This window comes from Bos indicus, chromosome 4 (genome assembly GCF_029378745.1).
Source record: "Bos indicus isolate NIAB-ARS_2022 breed Sahiwal x Tharparkar chromosome 4, NIAB-ARS_B.indTharparkar_mat_pri_1.0, whole genome shotgun sequence".
NCBI lineage: Eukaryota > Metazoa > Chordata > Mammalia > Artiodactyla > Bovidae > Bos > Bos indicus.
Window position 1 is genome coordinate 92,545,358 of NC_091763.1, and position 20,016 is coordinate 92,565,373.

At 48.0% G+C, this 20,016-nt stretch overlaps 1 protein-coding gene across 1 annotated transcript in view; it reads left to right on the forward strand.

Annotated features, from left to right (window-relative positions):
- The window catches only part of SND1 (staphylococcal nuclease and tudor domain containing 1), a 422,258-nt gene that overhangs the window by 317,647 nt on the left and 84,595 nt on the right, over nt 1–20,016 (forward strand). Inside the window, exon 16 of the mRNA XM_070787306.1 lies at nt 4,872–4,981. Within this exon, the coding sequence (XP_070643407.1) occupies nt 4,872–4,981 (110 nt within the window). The remainder of the gene's footprint in view (nt 1–4,871; nt 4,982–20,016) is intronic.

The window sequence follows — 20,016 nt, forward strand, 5'->3', positions numbered from 1 at the left end:
CAGAAATGATGTGCCGATGCCTGGTGATGAATTTTCTCTTTCTCAATTGTACCGAATCAAGCAAATTCTCTTCTGTTTCTGTTTTTAAGTAATCTTGGTCGGCCTTCCTATCCCAGAAAGCATAGAGAAGGTGTGAGGGATAATGGCTTTTCCCTTAGGCAGGTCTGTCTGTCGGGCTTTAAAGAGGTCAGGGAGCCTCTGGAGCAGAAGCAGATGTGTCTGGCCTGCCTCTCCTGTGTCTGCCCTTGGCAGAAGTCAGCTGCGAGGGCCCCATGGGTGTCTCTTTCTTCTCCATTCTGCCCTCCCCATTATAGGGAAGGAAATGTTCAAGAATGTTTGAGATTTAAAAACAACAACAACAGTGTTTTCAGTATTCGAGTGTTGCCTGTGTCAGGGGTCAGCTTGGTGGCTGACCTGCACGTGTGGCATTGGAAGCTCAGCAGAATTAACTGTCCTCGTGAGCAGGCAGGCCAGCCCTGGGGCCTTAGTGGGAAAGACAGCAGATAGTGGCGATTGAGCCCCAACCAGAATTGCAGCTCTGCCTGGCCTGCCTACCGAGGGCTTCCGGAACCTGATGACACACGCTTCCTTCTCACCATCTGGGGCGCTCACCTTTGTGGCATGTGGGCTGGCCCAGCTTGGCCACTGCAGCCTCCGGGTCGCTGTTAGAGAACCCGGCCTTCATTCCTGTGATATGTTTTCTTTAACCTTCTCTAAGTCTGGTGCATCAGTAACAAAGCAGCACGCGGGGGACGCCAGCCCAGCATCAAGGGGCATTTGAGTCAGAGGTACAGTGCAATCGGGCTTCCCTACTGGCCAGGCTCTCAGGAGGGGAGGGCATAGCAGGACTCCCCTCGCTGGCTGCACGTGTCCTTCCCCTGCCTTCAGCAGCTGCGTCTTGTCTCTCCTACCTTATGACGTTACCTTGTTTGACTTACTCTCTGTTAGTGGGCTGCATATTTCTCGTCCTGTCCTTGATCCCTTGGGACACAAAAGCCAAGTCCCAAAGCTGATACGTAAGCACTTGGTGTGGCCTTTGACCTCTCAAAGAGGGCCGTCAGGCCACCCAGCCTTCTGTCTTCACACCTCAGTCTTCCCCAAGCCCTTGACCTTGCAAACCTCACCCCGAGGTTTCAGTTAATTCAGTGTCATAACTGTATGCTGTTTTCATTAATGAAATAGAGAAGGGAGACAGAGTATCACATGTAGTCACAACTGACCACTCTTTTGTGGAAACTGTTGTATATATGTATATCCCCATACGTGAGTGGGGGGAGGGAATCATAATAAATGATAAAAGTTGAAAAACACTCATCTACTGAGTCCGTCGGAAAAGGCGATGGCACCCCACTCCAGAACTCTTGCCTGGAAAATCCCATGAACGGAGGAGCCTGGTGGGCTGCAGTCCATGGGGTCGCTAAGAGTCGGACACGACTGAGTGACTTCACTTTCACTTTTCACTTTCATGCATTGGAGAAGGAAATGGTAACCCACTCCAATGTTCTTGCCTGGAGAATCCCAGGGACGGGGGAGCCTGGTGGGCTGCCGTCTATGGGGTCGCACAGAGTCGGACACGACTGAAGCGACTTAGCAGCAGCAGCGGCACTCAGTCCATCTTCAGAAGTAGCTTGGCTCATCAGGTTTCTAACACTCAGATAGTCAATGTTGTAAAAGCCCTTCCTGCCTCCTAGCTCCAGCTGTGAGCCCTGGTTTGGTAATAGATTCCACCTCACTCACCCACTCCCTGTTTTGCGATGCAGCCTGGGGCCCCCCTTGTATCTAGGGATCCCCCTGCCTCTGCTCTCATGAGGACCCCAGTGCCGCAGGGGCATGTCCGCCATACATGTCAACTCCAGCTGTTCTCGCCCTCACCTGCCTGACATGAAGTGGAGTCCCCCAGTCCTGCACTCCTGCCTTGTCCAACACTGGCGAGAGCAGTGCTTGACTCCAGAAACTGGGCTTTTTCTCAGTAGCTGTAGCGTCTGACAGTCTAGAGTTCAGACTGGCTACTTGGTGACTTGGGGCCACATGTCAATTCATAGATAGTCAAGGATGCACGGTAAATACTCATCCCCCACACACACACCTTTATTCTCCTAGAACTTATACCTGGGTTCACCTGGGTTTCAGTGTTTGGTACCTGCTCCCACTGGATAGAACCTCTCTCTGTCCTAGTAATTAGCATCAGCTAAGCCATCCTGACCCAGACCTGAGGTGCGACATTGAGACAGGTTTTGCCTCAGAAGGGGTTACTTCAGAAGAGGCAGGTCAGAGAGAGGGACGAGTCAGCCAGGAGAAAGGGGAGAGTGAATGATAAAAGCAGCGATGATATTCTTGTTCTCCGGCAACTTTCTCTTGCCCGCCTGCCTGATGGGAATTGATGTGCTGCGGTGTGTTCACTTTTCTCATCTGAAGGCCAGGGAGACAGCTGAGTTCAGCTTTCTCCCCTTGAAGAGCTGGAACCCAGCTCCTGGCATTGCCTCTGAGTCCACAGGCAGTGGTTAAGGTTCGCTCACCACAGGCCCAAGAGTCTCTCCAGGAAGCCAATCTGAATCCATTTCAGCTTGACTTGTTTGCCTCCCCAGGCTCAGTGGGCCATCCTGCCTCTCTAGTTTATCACTTGGTGATCTCCCAGGATTCAGAGAGGGCTGGCGGGGTGTGTTGCTCCCTTAAGACTTCAGAATACCCAGGCAAGAACAGGAAGAGTGGGGACATCTGGTCACCTAGAGTGACTCTGTGTCCTTCCTCTCAGTGACGCTGCAGCCCCAGCCACAGCACCCCAGTCACATCCCATCCGAGAGTCACAAACAAACTGAACACTTGTTTTCACAGTACTCTTGTTTGAGCAACAGTGTTTTACCTGTGGTTATGTGGCCAGAATAGAATGGTTTATCTTCCTCTGATAATTACATTGTTTGCTTAGTTTACACATATAAAATGGAAAGGGTTTTTGGTTAATAACATTGTGAAAGTCATGGATGGGCTAGCTTTCATTTTTCTGGAGCCCTCATCTCCTCTCAAGGTGAATCTTAGGCTTTTTGGTCCCACGAGTTTATTGATGTCTTTTTCAAAAAATCAGTTCCAATTCTCCCTCCCAGCCTGGCACTAAGGCGTGGGAAGGGAGAGGGGCAGCCCTGGTGACCTTCTGCCCAGGTGGCGCTCGGGCAGGGCCTTCCCCATCCCGTCTCCGCCTGAGTGGGGGAATGGTCCTGGCACCAGCTCCAGGTGCTCCCCTGCTGCGGTTTCTCTCCTGGTGCTGTGCTCCCCGTCCAGAGTTCTGTTTGATGTCGTGTGTTCCTTTGCTGAGGCCTGGAGGCTTGGAGAGAAAGCGCTGTTCTTGAGCTTCTGAAAACCTGGGGTATAAACTATTACCTTTCCTCTGAGCTCCTTGACCTTCAATCTGTGCTGTGGCCAGAAACACGTGCAGCCACCTGGCTTCATCCGTAAGGGGTGTACCTTCTGTCCCAGCAGCGGTGGCCCCTGTTCTCCCAAAGGCTCCCAGCAGGTGTCCGCCCTATGCCACCTCCTCAAGCCAGATCGTCTGTCACTGTCCCTGAGGCTGTTTATAAATAAGAGGTCACACCTTCCAGCAGAACTGCCTTATTGCAGCAGGAGAGGCCAGCAGTGGTTTAGATATGGGCACTAAGTGCATCCCGCCCCCCCATATTTTGATTATTTTCCTTTCCTAGGTCTCTAACCTAGGTCACGTTTTTGGCTTCATAATTGCAGCTGCAGTTTGAATTTGGGGGAAATCTAATTCAGACATCAAAATGTGACATAGTTTGTGGCCTGTCACAGGTGACCACCATCGATGATAAATATCTGCAACATCAATGATTGAAACAAAGAGAAAGAAAACGCAGTCTGCTTTGGTTAGTGAGCACCCATATTGTATACAGTGCTGTCCTTGAGTACACAGGCGTGTGAAGGGTGAGATTTTGTCTTCAAGAATCTTGCAGACTACTTTGTAGAATGAAAGATGACTGAGATTTTGAGCATGGGTAATTGTGTCAGTGATAATAATGATACAGTAATAAGAGCTAAAATGTATTGAACCTTTCCATGTGTCAGGCATGTTACTAAATATTTGCCGTAATAATCTCCCCTAATTCCACCAACAGGCACTTGAAGTATGTTTTACAAATAGGACAACTGAGGCTTTGAGTGGGCTCAGTCACTGGGCTTTGGTCACAGATCTAATAAATGACAGCTAGGATGTGAATCCAGGTCTGTCTGGCTTCAGACACCTAATATTTCATCAAGATTCTGTTTTTTTTCTGTCTCCCATTCTGAATGAAATACTGATGGTACTATTGTCCCAAATATAACCAGAGGACAGAGGGGGAAGCTTATTTGAAGAGGAAAATGACACCAAGTTAACACTTGTGAATTGGATGTGCAAGTCAGATAGTAAAGAGAAAATGTCTAGGCATCAGCCAGAACGGCTCTCAGGAGGCAGAATGGCTGGGGATATCAGTGTAATTTAGGTGAGAGAGCCATTTGTGTAAGTGATGATTGAAGCAGCGAGACTATAGGCCCTTACAGAGTGAGGAGTCCAAGACAAGGATTCATCCCACATCTTGGTGGAGTGGGGGGTGTTTCCCAAATATCTTACTTGGAACTCCCCTGGTGATCTTAATAATTTCCAGACTCTGTGACCAAGATCCCCTTCTCCACTGTTGCTGCCCTGATAGTGGTCGTTTTTCCCACCTCAGGTGAACTAAACACCTCCCCTCCTTCCACTTCTCTGTCCTGTCCTGCATTATCATCTAGTAGGTACTAGATCGCCCAGAGTCAGGGGACCATTCTTGCTGGACACCAGACCTCATGGGCCCCTTTTAATCACAAATTCTTCCTTTCTCCTGACACAGGTATCGAATGCCCCAGAGGAGCCCGGAACCTCCCAGGCTTGGTGCAGGAAGGGGAGCCATTCAGTGAGGAAGCAACGCTTTTCACCAAGGAGCTGGTGCTGCAGCGAGAGGTAGGGCATCTTCCAGTTGCTTCTTGGATGAGGAGGGTGGAGGGAGCGGGGCTCACTTGGTCTGGTGTTTTCCTGCAATGTCGGAGATCCGTCTGCCCCTTTCTCTGGCGATCCGCCTTGCACGTCCGTGACCCATTCTGTGTCTGCCCACATCCTGTTCCTGGAGCCCTGCTTCATTGACCATCCACCCGCCAATTGCTCCTCACCCTGGGTGTCCTGGGATGCGAGGTGAACGCTGGCTGACCCAGCCAGGATGCTGAGGCAGTGAGCCTTCGGCTCTGCGGTCTCCTCCTTGGTGAATCAGCCCAGAGCTGCCTGCCTCCAGCTGGATTTAGAAGCTTGACTAACCCTGTCAGGGGCCAATTTTCTTTGAACATTTATTTGTATCTTTGAGTAATTGCATTTTCTGTAGCGGGTTTTCTGACTTAATTTAATTGTATTTCTGTTTCTGCCTGTTGGGCTGGCTCTTGCAGGCAGGAGTGAGGCTGCTCAGCTGCCATGGTGCCCATCTACCTGCTAATTTCTCTCAAGTCATAGTCAACAGATCCATCTTCTTTCCAGGAGTATGCCTCTCACTCATTCTGCTAGGCAGGGCACAAAAAAGGAACAGTGGGAAGTGTGCTGGACTCAGGCTTAGGGTTTTAGATCTGCCTTTTTTTTTTTTAACAATCAAACCCACAGGGTACCTCCTGCTTTAATGCACTATCATATTTCATAACATAGTGAAAAAGATTATGGGGATCTTAGAGGTTATCTTGCTCATGGATCTTTGTAGATTCTTGGGAGCAATAGTGTGGGCTTCTTTGGGATGTTAAGTGGTACAAATACCTGTTTATAAGCTTTCACATCTCTCATATTGATTTGAAATGTCAGTGAATATATTAACGGGGGGGTGCTTAACCTCCTTAATTGTCTCATCAGTATCACATTGCCCTCTATTTCATGTGTGGTCAGATGCATTTGTTCGTGAAGAAGCAGTCCTTATGTTGGTATGCAAGGTGTCTTTCCCCGCTATTTTGCAACTGCACAGTGAGGCTGCATTGTTATCAATTAAAGATACCCCACTCCCCGCATGCCAGAGAAGTGTTTCCAGAATCCAAACACTCCTGTTGTCAGTAGCTATTGACATTTTTGACCCTATAGGAATTGAGTTAAAGGGGTGGATATTTTAGAATTTCCCTTCTGCAATATCCCCTTTGAATAAGGAACTGCAGAACTGTTTCATGTTGGAATAAGCAGGTGAGCCCACTCAAGGTCATGACTTGAAGACTGCACATAGGGAGCAGGAACAAAGGTTGGTTGGTTGGTTATGCTTTAGATGGGGGAGGAAATCCACTCACTGGGCTGCCTGAGACATTTGTTGGTAACGTCCTCATCACTTACTCTCTCAGTCACGTTTCTGTTCATTTCTCACCAGTACCCTCTTCCTGTTGTTTCACATCTTCTAAAGGTGCTTTCCCTTTTCTTTTTTAACTCTTGTTTCCCCAGCCACTTTTCTTCCTGATCATGTTTCTGGCCCGCTGGTGATATCCAAAAGCACAAAGGGGTCAAAGAGAATACTGACCACTGAAAGGAGTGGGTGGCCCAAAGCCCTTCTACCGTCTCATGGCTATTATGACCTGACCTTTGTCTGTGTGCTTGCTGATATTTGACTGTTGAAAAAGCTAAAGCGTTTTCCCCATCCTCTTTGGTGCCCCTGGCATCCTTAGTCTTATCCACGGTTGATACTGATCTTTCTTAGTTGGAGTGTCCCCATCTTTCATAGCCGTAAGTTGGGGATTCTTGATAGAGAGCCTCTCCACGTTTTCTTAGCTGCTTGGATGTATTGTTGGGCTGACGGGTTTGGAAGGTCTTTATCCAGAGGAAAGACAAGTATGGCCTAAACGGAGGATAACTTGGGATTCTGACTAAAGGAACCAGTTACAGCCTATTCTGGGCAGTTTCCTTCACAGTATATGAAAACTCCTTTCTGAACGGCATAGGAATGAAGAAGGGTTTTTATTTTGTTATAGGTTTGTTCACTAACTTTTGCCTGTATAGTATCCTCGTTTTTATTTCAGGAGTTGTCCTGGGGAGCGTTTCTCTTTGCCATCTTCCCTCTACCCCACAAGAATGCAGAAAAGCCTGATAGATTGGTCCTCAAGTGTAGAGGTCCTTCCCACCCTTAGGAGAAGGACCACGTGGTTGCCTGGGTGACTGAGCATGGGACCACAGACGTGCAGTGCATGTAACTCTCGCCTTCAGGGCAGTGTCCACTGAAGACTTCATTCCAGGAACTCTTCGGGGGCCAAACTGCTGCTGTGATGGCTGCAGTTGAATGGGTTTTCTTACCTTCTGCCTGTTCCCTTGGTAATCACATTTAGCTCAGTAAAACAGGTATGGTGATGCGATTGTCGTTGACCCTGCCACATCCCCCTCTTTTTATATATATATATGTTTTATTATCTTATTTTGGGCCAGCAGTTCTCCATCCCCTGCCTACCTTCCCCAGTCACTACAAATCTGATCTCAGAAAGGAGCAGCACTCGGGTCTTACGTTGATTTCACAGCACCTCCTGGGCCTCATGTGTGACCCCACAGAGGGAGGCATGGCCATCGAGCTGGACTCAGGAACCCAGAGACTGCCTTGAGAAGGATGTGAAGTAGGGGAGAGACTGTGTAATAAACACCCTAGCAGGGAGCAGACAAAAAGCTCAAGTACAGGGCACTTGGCCCTGAAAAGTGTCTCCTTATTTATGAGGTGCACTGTCCTGGCTTTGGATCGATGGGGCAGGAAGTGCTGCCTGTCTCTTTCCCAGTTTCAGGTGGAGACAGACTTGCAGTTTTTGCATCCCATATCTTCTTGTGGAGCCTGCACTGTCACACACAAGACCCCTCTCATTTCAGCCAGCCCCCATTATCTTTAGACCTGAGCACCCTGCTTTGCCAAAATGTGTTTTTACAATGACACTCATCAGGAGAGAGTGCCTGGCATTTTTGGCCATCCTGCAGCTCATTTTCCTCAGTGTCTCCCTGCCACCTCTCGTTGCCTTTCTTCTTTTTTTCCATCTTTCTTCATGGCCCTTCTCCTCAGCCGTTGGTTCCTCTTGGCATTTGTTCCTTTCCCTGAGTCGGGAGCCTGGCAGGACTGTTCAGGTCAATGGTCTGGGTGTCCTGGTGGTGCTGCCAGCTTCAGGGCATTAACTGTAGGCTAGACACCACGTTGTTACCTAGTTCTCTTTGTGACCTGGAAGGCCACAGCAGCTCAGGAACTCTCAAAGGACTTCAGCTGTTCTTCCCAGCCTCACTCATTTGGTGTAGAGCAGGGGTGGGCAAGCCCGGCCCACTGCCAGTTTTATAAATAAAGCTTTATTGAAACACAACCACACTAACCTTTTTACATACTGTCTATGGGTCCTTGCATGTTATAACAGCAAGGTTGAGTGGTTCCAACAGTGTATATGGTCCGCAAAGCCTAGAATACTTACTGTCTTTTTATCAAACGTGTTTGCTGACTGTACTACACAGGTTTTGCTGGATTGGGTTTAAATGGCTGGGTATAGCCCTGAAAATGGATTTGTTCTCATGTCCCCTGTCTTTGAGGCTGGACCACTTCTGGATCACACAACATGAGATCATTGTGTCCCATTGGACAGCATGTGCTTGGTGACACCCCCTCTGCCAGGCATCCCCCCACCCCCCAAATACAGCTGCCTCTTTCAGGCAATTCCCTGCCACACTGCCAAGGACAGGAAGATCCAGTGTAATTTCCCAGATGGAGAATTGTGCCCATTGCTAGCATCTTCCCAGAAGTAGTGGTGAGAGAGAGCATTAGATAACCAACCAGCTTAAAAGTGCAAACTCCAAGGTTTTCACACTCCAGTTATCTTGTGGTCCTGGGTAAGTGATTCTTTCCTGCCTTGGCATTGCTGTCTAAAACATTGATCCAGCAATCCCGGGTCATCCTCTTCTTTCTGAGGCTCTTCCTGTGAGTTAAACAGTCATTGGGGAATCTCTCCACACCTTTGTGTCAGAAGGCCAGCTAGCTAGCTCTCACTCACTCACCCGCTGCTGCCGCTGCAGCAGGAGAACCTACACTGTTAGAGAGGGGACCAGAAGGTATTATTAAAAGAGATCAGCACCACAGTTGAACCCTCTTCACAGTTTCTGGCTGTAGGAAGGCAGTTCCCAGGGGGATGGGGGCATCATTTCCAAGGCCTTTCTGAATGACCCCTTTGTCCTGAGCTCTCCAAAATTGCCCTTTGCTGCTGCCTGGAAAATGACATCCTCATGCTGGAGAGTAAGCCGAAAGCTCCGGCTGCTGCCCTGACCTATTTCCCTTCTTCCTGCCAGCATCCACAGGGAGGCTGTCCCCCTGGGGAGCTCATTCTGCAGGCTGCAGTGGCCAGGGCTCAGACCTGGATTCCCTCCCTCCCACTACCCCTGCTTTTAAAAAAAAAAAAGAAAGAAAAATACACAGAAGCATCACAAGCAACTGTTGCTGTTTGAAGAGCAAGTATTTATGTTTCAGAAAAATGTGGGCTCGGCATTGAATATTGGTGTCTTTATTTACAGAGGGGTTTGTCTGGGAAAGAACACTTAATTAAAAGGAAAGTGGTTCCTTCTCCTTTGTTTTAGCACCAAATGTACTGCGTCTGGTCTGTAAAAGGTAAACCAGTCTAAGCAGTTCACCGCTGATCAAAATAGTGTTTTCCCTCATGCCCTGTCTTTCCCCAAAGTTCTTGGTACCTGCCCTCTTGCCCTTCCTTTCCCATCTGTCCAAGCAGGCCCCCTCCCTGTCCAGGAGACAAATGTAAAGAGGAACAGTAACCACGTTACTTCTCTGGATCAAAGCTATGAGAATGGTTCAAGCCACAGGAAGTCTACCAGGGTGGAAGATACCCACAACTCTCCAGCTCTTATCAGTGCCTTGCCCCTTGGTAGCCCTCGCTGAGCTAGAAAGAATAACCTGCTGGGAAAGCAAGCCAGCCATCCGGCAATGTTGCACTTATTTATACAAAGACACCCTATTCTAAATTATCTCTACCACTGCCCAGGAAAGAGCAAAGACAGCAAGGCCAGCTTTCTAAACACCTCTGTTATCCCCCAAGGCATTAAAGGCTATTGGGAGGGCTGAGGTTTTTTCTCACCTCCCCCACACATTCTTGACAGTTCATCACCCACCAGGGGTCTTTCCTTTTTTTTTTTTTCCAATTAATTTAAGGCTATTTTCTTTGATGGGGGCTCAAGTAAAGATTTTCTGTCTTAATAGTGATCAATTTTATATAGCATTTTCTAGTGTAAAAGCACTTTCTTATATAATACTTTGTTTTAATGTCACAGCAAACCTATAAGAAAAATATTATCCCCAGATTTACAATTCTAGAAACTAAGATGTAGAGTGAACTGCCTCTATTCACAGAGCTTATTGTAGGACAAATATCAATACCAAAATTCAAATGTCTGCATTCCCAAATGAGTGTTTTTTCTCCCCGAATTTTGCCAGTTTTGCTATTATAAGGTAGTTATTCTTTTTAGCCATGTTGTATATTCCTGAGCCTTCAAATATCTGGAACTAATAAATTTGTAGAGAATCTGCCTGGAGATCCAACACTGGTTGAGTGGTCAGAGTCTCTAAGGCTGACTCTGGGGGCTCACAACTGCAGAGGGGCCATGCCTTCCCGAATTGCTGACTCTCCCTCCTCTTGTCATAGTTCTTGTATCATTTAGCTGCTTGATTCCTGCTTCATCCTTTGTTTGGCCTTAGTGGGCCTTAATTTTTGTATAATTTCTCGCTGACCTGCCTTGCTTCGTATCAGTTTGATCATGTATGTCCATATTTCTATTTTTAACCTTTCTCAAAAGATGCATCGTTTATAAATATGTAACTCCCCATTGCCTCTGGGATGAAGTTTAATCTCCTTAGTTTACATGTATCTTTGATAACCTCTGAACTTCAGGTATCTCCACTATTCATTTCAATCTGCACCTCATCACAACTGACATTATAATTCACAATTCCCCATATGTAACATTTAATTCCATATCTCCCATCTGTGAGGTCAACTTAAGCTCTCCACCCAGTATATCAACCACCCCCTTCTTTTGCTCTCTTATTCCCATCTATCCATCCAGATATACCCCCTTCTCTCTCTTTAGCACTCCCTGGATCTCTCAGGCTGGGCAGATGGCTTTCCTTTAGTCCCCAGAGTGCTGTGTCCATACAGACATCTGTCATGTACTGGCCAGTGATGTTGAAGTGATCTATGTTGGTCTCCCCAGTATATTGTTAGTTCCTCAAGAACAAGAAGGAAAGGAAATGGCAGAAGGAGAAGGAAATGGCAACCCACTCCAGTATTCTTGCCTGGAAAAGAATACTGGAGCCTGGCGGAGCCTGGTAGATTACCGTCCATGGGGTCGCAAAGAGTCGGACATGACTGAGCGCCTTCGCTCCTTCACTTCACAAGGACAAGAAGTGTGCTTTCTGCCTTTGTGTTCTTTGTATCTTGCCTCATGTGTAAGAGAATCTCAACTGATAAATGTTCATTAAATCAACTTATTGATTCCCTGTGACTTAATTCTAGAGACTGGGAAAAAGACCTGTTCTTGTCTGTTCCGGTTCTTCAGGAAAGCTCTCTAAGCTTAACATTTGTGGGGTGGAGAGGAAGTCTTTGGAGTATTGAGGTCGGACATACAGCTGCTAATTTAGGATCTTCTCATAGAAGAAGTCCATTACTCAGACCTGACTGTGTGGTTTCTAGGGGACTCTGACCTCCTTTGGTCTCCCCGTCTGTCAGATAGGGTAATGAGATAATGGTATTTGAGTGTTTTTTTGTTTGTTTGCCTTGTTTTTAATTCCAGTGTTCAAATAGAAAGCATTATGTCCTTCCCCACTCTCCTAATAGATGCTGCTTGTCTCTTTCCCTCCCTGGTGGTTTCCATCCTCTGCTTTTGTTGATCTAACTGCTAACTGAGGTGAAGGGTTTATTTTGAAGTTCATATTTCTGTTCAAGGATAGGCTGTAAGCACCGTGTGAATACCAGGCTGCCCACTTACAGCTCCTTCATTTATGGGCTCCTGACTCTTGCCAAATTATCTCTAAAAGCTCTAGGAGGAGGGCCCTCAGTTCTCGTTCTAGTCCCATTCAATGAAAATGGCATCAAAATGCAAAGAGGTGAGGCTAAATATAATGAAGAATGTCACATTGCCCTTTTCTCCCTCCTCCCCCGCCCCCCCCAGCTACTGGCCTCCCCCTCCCACCCCCACCCCCCACCCCCCGTTGGCTTTTAAACTCCTTGGGAGCCAGTCACCAGTTGCCTTCCCCAAGCAAACTCAGCAGCGTGCACTGATGGGAGCCAGCAGTGTGCTGGCTCCAGTGGGATTCCTCTCAGCAAAGCTGCTGGCTCAGCTGGCTGTTGTCTGTTTCCCTATTCTTCTGCCTGGAACTTTCATAGCTAGTCAAGCATAGAATTGCATCCATTCTTCTGAAATAGCTGCTGGGCCTAATTCTTCATTGGCTTGGCCAAGATCCTATTACCTGTAATTATGTCATACAGCCCGACTGGTATAGGTTTGATAGGCCTCACTGCCCTCCAGAGGCTAGTGTTTGCATCCCAGGCTGGCTGTTGGGATGGTGGGGCGGGGCAGAGGGCGGGTGGGGGGCAGAATAAAAGTTAGGTCCACGAGAGATGCGGCCTCCTTATAGCCTCTACGTGGGGTATATATGTGTGTGTGGGAAGCTCTCAAGGATGCCATTGTATCTCAGGGAAGACAATCCTTTTCAGCAGAGAGACTCTTCCTTTCCCTGGATAACGGGTCCTTACTATGGTGAACTCTTCCTTGATAAACTTTTCTGTTTTTTCTGCCACTTTAGTTTGGTTTTTCTTACTATTCCTTCCAGTGCAAGAAAAGTAGAGGTGTAGACCTAACAAATTGTTTCCTCCCTAAGCAGAAGCCTTGGCAGTGCTAGGGCAGTCCCTGGCACTGGTTTTTCCTTTCCATCTTTAGTCGAACCCAAATCAGTCCCAGAGTAAAGATGTGAAAGGCTCAAACATGACTTCCTCTTGCATCTTTCTGCTGCAATAGTCCATAGTCCTTACTTTGAACCTTATCTAAATTGAGGCTTGGAAGTGAGTTATAGTGGGCAGTGATTGCCACTGGAGAATGCATTTACTGGTTCACTAACAGATTATCACTACAAACATAAGGTCGTGAAAATCCTTCAAACAGCCTTGCTAAGCAGAACCCCTGCCACCTATGGTATTCGATACTATCTGCCTGCCTGACATAAAATGATGTTCTTTATGAGCCATCCCTGTGGAACACGGCTATTGCCAGGCACGTTCAGCCTCCTGGTCGGCCTTCTGTAGAGCTGTGGAGAGCCTCTGGCCTGGAACAAATGGAGAATTGCTATCAGGAGGTAAGAGACTGCTGGGCTCCTCAGAGGTAAAAGTGCCGGTGAGCTGGGTGACATTTATTTTAATTTAGATTTCTCTTACCTCTTCAATCATCCTGGGGGTTCACTGCTTCTAAGCTTTGGTTACAATTCTCTTTAAAAAAAAAAAAAAGGTGGCATGGGGTGGTGGGGGAGTAACATTCTTAATGACAAAGGGCTAAAGAAAAGGGACTTGGAATTAGCATTTTTCAGGTGAAATCCCTTCTTATGAAGTCTGTCCACTTCTTTCTGGAAGCCTCATTTGGGAAATAGTTCTGTTTCATTCATATCTCTTGACCAGCCTGTTGTGTTCACTTTCCACACAAGAGATGGCCTTGTGCAGACTTGCCCCGTCTGTTTCCAGAAGAACTTCACCTCAGACCCTGACACCTTGGCCCACGCCCATGTAGACCTGAGTGTGAGCCTTCAAGCTGGCATGTTCAGGGGTCTTCAGGCCTCACGCCTCCCTGTTCTCTTTGTCCTAACTATTCCCAGACACCCACTGCCTGAATGTCCATCATTTCTCTTTGGAATTATATGATTCAACTGATGCCATTTTAAAGCCCGTCTCCTCATAGACAATAGCAGGACTGTCCGCCGAGGGGAAGCAGCTTGTGGGTTGCATTTGCTCTCCAGGTAGTATCGGTACTAACGTTCTAACATTTCACATGCGACTCCCCCCAGGGCATAGCCCTGACTGCTCTGGTGGATGAACCAACATCAACACCATCCTCTTCTTGCCTTTAGCACGCCCACTCCCTGTGTCTATTGCCAAGGACTGGACGAGATCCTACGGGTTCCAAACCTGGCTTTAGTAATGAACTTCCCACTTGCCGCTCCACCCGTGACCGTTTCTGGTCAGCTAAACTTAAATGGATTTTGAAAATGAAAGTGACCAATGGTCTGTTATGAAACGCGGTGATGCATGAAATAAGATTATGAGCAAGCTTGAGAATTAACAGCAGAGATCCCCTAACCTGGTCTGAACAGCATGTCTCACATATTCAGTGAGGATAAGCTCATTCTTTAGACCCATCTCCTGAACACTGAAGGACATCTTTCCCTTCCTGGCCACTTAACAAAGACTGTTAGTAACATGAGCAGAGTCAGACCTGGGTGCTCATTCTAGCTTCACCATTTATTGTGCGACCTTGGACATGATCCTTAGCACCTGTAAAACCTCGGCAATCTCAGCAAGTAATAGATTCTATTATCAGTATCAGTATTCAGTAGAATTCAGTAACCCCAATGGTGCCCCGGGGGTTGTGCAGTGCAGCCATCCTACTAAACCTAAACCCTTAGCTCTCTGGGTACCTCTCCGTAGGGTTACCATGGATATAATGGATATTTGCAGTGTGCCCAGCGCTGGTGCCCTGGTAGATAGGAGATTCTCAGTGAGCAACAGCTCACAACATCTTTTATATTGTTCACGAGAATTCTCACCGAGTTGAGCTAAATCTAGGATTGGAACCTCACTGAGGACAAGCCACCAGAGCCAAGGCAGGCAGGATGGACTGGACACAGGCCTGTGTGTTGGGAACATTTAAGTAGAATCAGGGGTCAGCCAGTCTCTTTTCTATAAAGAAAAGTCTGGGTCTTTTTGCTACTGCTTCCACATCCTCCTGCACATTAGAACAACTTCTTCCAGGCGCATTGTGTGCAGTGGAAACACTAATGCTCAGAAGTCCTAAACCTACAAACAGAGCCTCTTCTCAACTTGATTGTGGACCAAAGATAAGCCACCTGTCACCAGCAGGGGAAGCTAGGACTCCACATATGTCCTATGGACATCTAAGGAGTGGCTTGAGGAACTGTGCCATGCACCCCGACTGCCATGGGGTATTTGGAGAGTGATCTGCCATGCTTTCTCTGTTTATACTGGACTCTGACCTTACTCATTTCCCAGTGTCACTGGGACTCGAAAATGAGGGCTACCAGGATGACTTATTTAGAGCCTGGCTGGTCCATGCTTCCTTATGCTCTGATGTAGCAGTGGTCTTTTTTGTCTCAATATCACCTTACCATGACCATAGTCATCTGACTACCATGAATTTATCTTTGATCTGGGTAAAGTTGGATTGCTAGAGGGAGTGGAATGCCAGGCAGGAGCTCTGAAGAAAGATCCAGGCGTTATCCAGAATTGAAAGGGACAAGAAAAGGACCCACGACAAATCCTTTAGGACATTGAGTGCACCAAGAACAAAAGCTGTCCATTGAACCAGGAATGAGAGGTGAATGTGAAGCCGCACAGTGAAACTATGTCATTTTTCATTCCAGGTTAGCCTAATGCCTTCCCCTTCTCCCTGTCCCTTCTCTTGATGCAATGGATTTCCTTGTAACAGTTACCAGAAAAGGATCTTGGCACTGAACGTATACCTAGAGGTGGAAGATCATGCAAATAAGACCAGCAGGTCCGTCCTTCCCCGCCAGAGCCTTCCATAGGCCACTGCACTTCAGAACCTCTCCAGTGCTTGCAGCGCTGGGCGGCCGTTGCCGCTCCAGTTAAATCAATCTAAAACTACTGACCCAGGGTTTTTACAGCAGTGCTGCAACGTTACATGAGGAGATCCAACACATAGTCCATTACCACTGATTGGATATGGATTTTTGGCCTGGCCACTTGCCACTTGGTAATTTTAGAATAGGGTCACTTTCGGAGTTGGAAGATGCCTTGTAGGAGGATACTGGTGTTTGCTAAATAGTTGTTTCTTATCTTCATGCCCTCTTGCAGCCACGCTCTCACTCCTCCGGGTGGGGCCGGCTGTCTCTCTTGTCTGCCTGGCAGAGTTGGCCGGGGCTCATCCTTCATCAGCTTACAGGGCTGCAGACGTGGCCGTTTGTAAACGCCCAGGGTGCACTTAACCACCTCCTCTTCCTAATCTCAGCACTTCCACTCTAAACACATCAGCAGCTTTGTAACTTGCATTCTATTTCGCTCTATGTTGTGGGCCTTCAGGTATTTGTGGGAGGAAGGTGGGGAGACTGGCGAACTGTGCTGTCATTGATTTCGGAATTATACAATCACAGCCTGAGTCACTGTCCCTGGAGAATCATGCCAAGAGCTCCCGGCAGGGCTCTTGCTGCTTTCACGCGTGGCTTTTTATGGTTGGCTTCTGCTTTGTATTTGTCATGTGACTGCCTCCCAGCCTTGGTTTCACCATTTGCAGAATGGGAGCACTTCACCCTGTTCCACCTGGAGAATGCTGAAAGGCATGGGGTAAGGTTCCTGGGGAGTCCCCAGTTATTCCCATGTATGTAGAAAAGGGTTGCCAGGCCCCCAATGACAGATAACCACCCACAAGCTGAGGGCACTCTGTGACCTGGAGAGGGACCTCTGATTGTACAGTTTCTTCCCTCATCTGCCTCTGAACAGTTAGACCCAGTGGATGAAAGAAGAGAACTGTTGTTCCTGACCCTGAGGTCTGACCATCTTTGACCTCATTGAGCCAGCCTTGGGTAGAATTTCCCTTTTCCCTCTGCCATGCCATCTGTCTGTTAACATTGCTCCTTTCTTGACATGACTTTTGTTCCAGTAAGCACTGCTTCCTAAACAGCAGCTGTCCCCAAGTACTGAAGTGTTCTCAGTCTTCCTTAAAGCCGACTGGTTGGTCCAAGTCCTGAGAATCAGTCAGTCCGTGTGTGTCTTCCTGTTATGGGTTGATATGCCTGTCTGTGATACCAGCGTGCCCTGTTTTCTGCTTCACGGGGGAAGACTATTCACATATAAATAACATCGTCAAGCCTGTCTGCACACAATCCCAGGATCCAGATCTAGCCTCTCACCTTACGATCTTTTTGACACGTCTTTCAGCCTGGAGTGCTTCAAAGGTCAGGCTTGAACCCCAGAAGCCATCATTTTGTCATTATCAAGTATGACAACATATGTAACATTATGTAACGTGCAGGCTAGTTTCAACTTTATCTGCTGCCTGTCTAGTTTTTTTTCTTTTTTTGCGAGTTGACCCAGAGGTGGGGTTAGTACAGTGAAGCCAGAGTTTACTCTCGAAGCATTTGATTCTTGCTTCCCCATTCCAAATTGTAGTCAGCTGCTGAGGTAACCTAGCCAGACACCACTGGAGAATGGCAGCATCAGAAATTCATGAGACCTTGGGATCCGCAGCACCTCTCAACCCACAGACTTGAGGCCTCCTGTCAGGAGGAGCCATGTGGCTTCCTGTGCCCCAATGAGGCCTACCAAGCATGTGAGGTGTAGAGGGAGCCCCAAGGCCACTGTCCATGGCAGCACTGCTGGGGTGAGGAAGGGCCCTTGCTGACGATTTGCACGTGTCCCGAGCATCCATAACACCCCTTGACAGGAAGACCACCTCCAGGGAGGCCCTGCTTTCTCCTGGTGCCCAGACTTCTTCCATCTGTCCTTCTATCTCTCCTTCATCCTCCCCCTGGTGTTTCTGTAATTCATACAGTATCGTTGAGAAGTATTGAAGAGATCAATAGCAATTCACCTTTTCCTTCATTGATTAAGGTGGCAGCAAGGAAAAATGGCAGGCAGTCCTGATTCATTTACCATGAGCGATCTCTTTCCTACCAAGCCACCAGTGACCTCTTCTTCTGCCTGTTACTTTGCTGGTCTGCAGCTGGGACCACTCTTGTTTCTGGACTGCTGGAACAGGAATGAGAGAACCACTGGACTCAGCTCCTGTAACCAAAGCTGGGTGGGGATAGAGACTGGCTTTGAGGGGTTGGCCACGCGTGCTGTACTTTCAGCGGGAGCAACATGGCAACAGCTGATGGACGTTGCTGCCTCACCTAGCAGTTTCCTCCCCTTGTTCTTCCAAAGGGCACAGCTGCCTTGACTACCCGTTTTTCTACAGAGTAAACTGAGTATATGGAGTAAAAAACTGCCAACTGGCTGTGTTAGTGTGTTCTGTTCTCCTTCGGGGAACACCTACCTCTCACAAAATTCAAACCACCCCACCCAACCCCCAAGTACTTATGACGTCACTCACCTGGGGGCATCCCCCAGGGTCTTTAAATCCTTTAAGAGGGAGGCTGGCCCTGACTCTAGAGGCAGCGCTTGGCTCACCCAGCATCTTTTCCCCTTCTGTGTGGTGGTTTGAATTTTGTTGATTGTCCACCGCATACCCTTACACAGAAGCGTCTGTTGTCCACCATGCCTTGCGTAGTCACTAAGCCCTCTCAGCCCCTCTGCGGCACAAGCCAGTTCCAGAACGTCCAGTCTGTAGAGTTTGGGCCACCACGTGTCTGGATCTGCTCCTGCTGTGACCTCCACCACCCAGCAGAGGGATCCACTTACCTGGACGGGCACTTCGTGAGCGGTGTGAAGCCAGTGTTGCCAACTCACACTCTTTCGTGTCAGCCGGAGCACAGGGCCAGGCTTCTGCGGAGGAGCACTGCCACCACGGTCACACATCCTGAGTGCCTGCCCAGTGAGTTAAAGTCACTATTTTGGATGCCCCTCTCCCAGTGCGGGGATTTTGCTAGAAACCCAGTGCTGCTGTGTCAGGTAGCTCTGCAGTCAGCAGGTGCCAGACCCAGAGAAAGCAGCCCGCTCTCCATGAAGCTGGTTCATTACAGGCGAAACTGCGGCAGGACGATTGTTCTTTTCCTGTGGATCATTAATAAACCGCCCTGACCTGCACAGACAATTCCATCACCTTCCTCGGCTTCGTCAGACAGGTCTTCCTTTCCTCCCTTTCCGTCTAAACCTTTCAAAACGGCCGGGGAGGAGCAGAGGAGGGGGAAGACGTTCCACTTAATGCATGTTTTTCCCCTAAGCTGGAAAGCGGCCCCCTGTTTTCAGATGGTCTTGGCAGCCCATGGAGGGTTCAAGACTTGCCATGGGTGGGAAGTGCTAGTGGCTCAGCTCCTAATATTTGCAGCAAACTACAGAACAGGCCCAATTTGGAGACGAGGCAGCAAGTGCAGCAGATGGCAAATAGTCCTGCTCCACTGGGGCCCGATATGGGCACCATCTTCTCGCTTCAGCCAAGGCAGCCTCATTCCTGCTCTGCCAGAGTACCGAAAGCATTTCTGGTTTTTTAGAAACTTCTTTTTTAGGCAAAGATGGAAGAAGGCAGAGCAAACAAAATATGGGAAACTCAATCTAGTTAAAAACATTTCCCTGTCAAACAAACTAAAATAGAACTTTTCCTTTGTTAGGAAGAATTTAGAATAGAAATCTACATTTCTCCATAGAGCATTGAGTGCAAAAATAAAAAATGGATTATAAATAGAAATAAGCATGACCCATTCTGCTTCCAAGGACTTGAGCGTACAGCCTTCAGAATACTGAATTAGAGCATTTTATAGCTATGAGGCCTAGACGTTATATTGTCCAATCCATAGGGTTCACAGTAGTTGAGAACTGAGGCCGAAAGAAGGTCTTGGGCACATTCACACAGTAATTCATAGACCTGCATTCTCCACACTCTGATCACAGTGCTCTCACCTGCACTTCTGCAGTGCCTCCCAGACAACAGCCATACCACCTGTCCATCCCCTTGCAGTACAGGTAACCTTGGAGACTATGACATTGGCGGCCTATAAAAGGGAGTTAGGTGTATGTGACAGGCAGACAGAAGAGGCAAGCCTGTGTGTCGTCTACACTCGATTATTTTAGTGAGAAAGGAAAAGGAGCTAA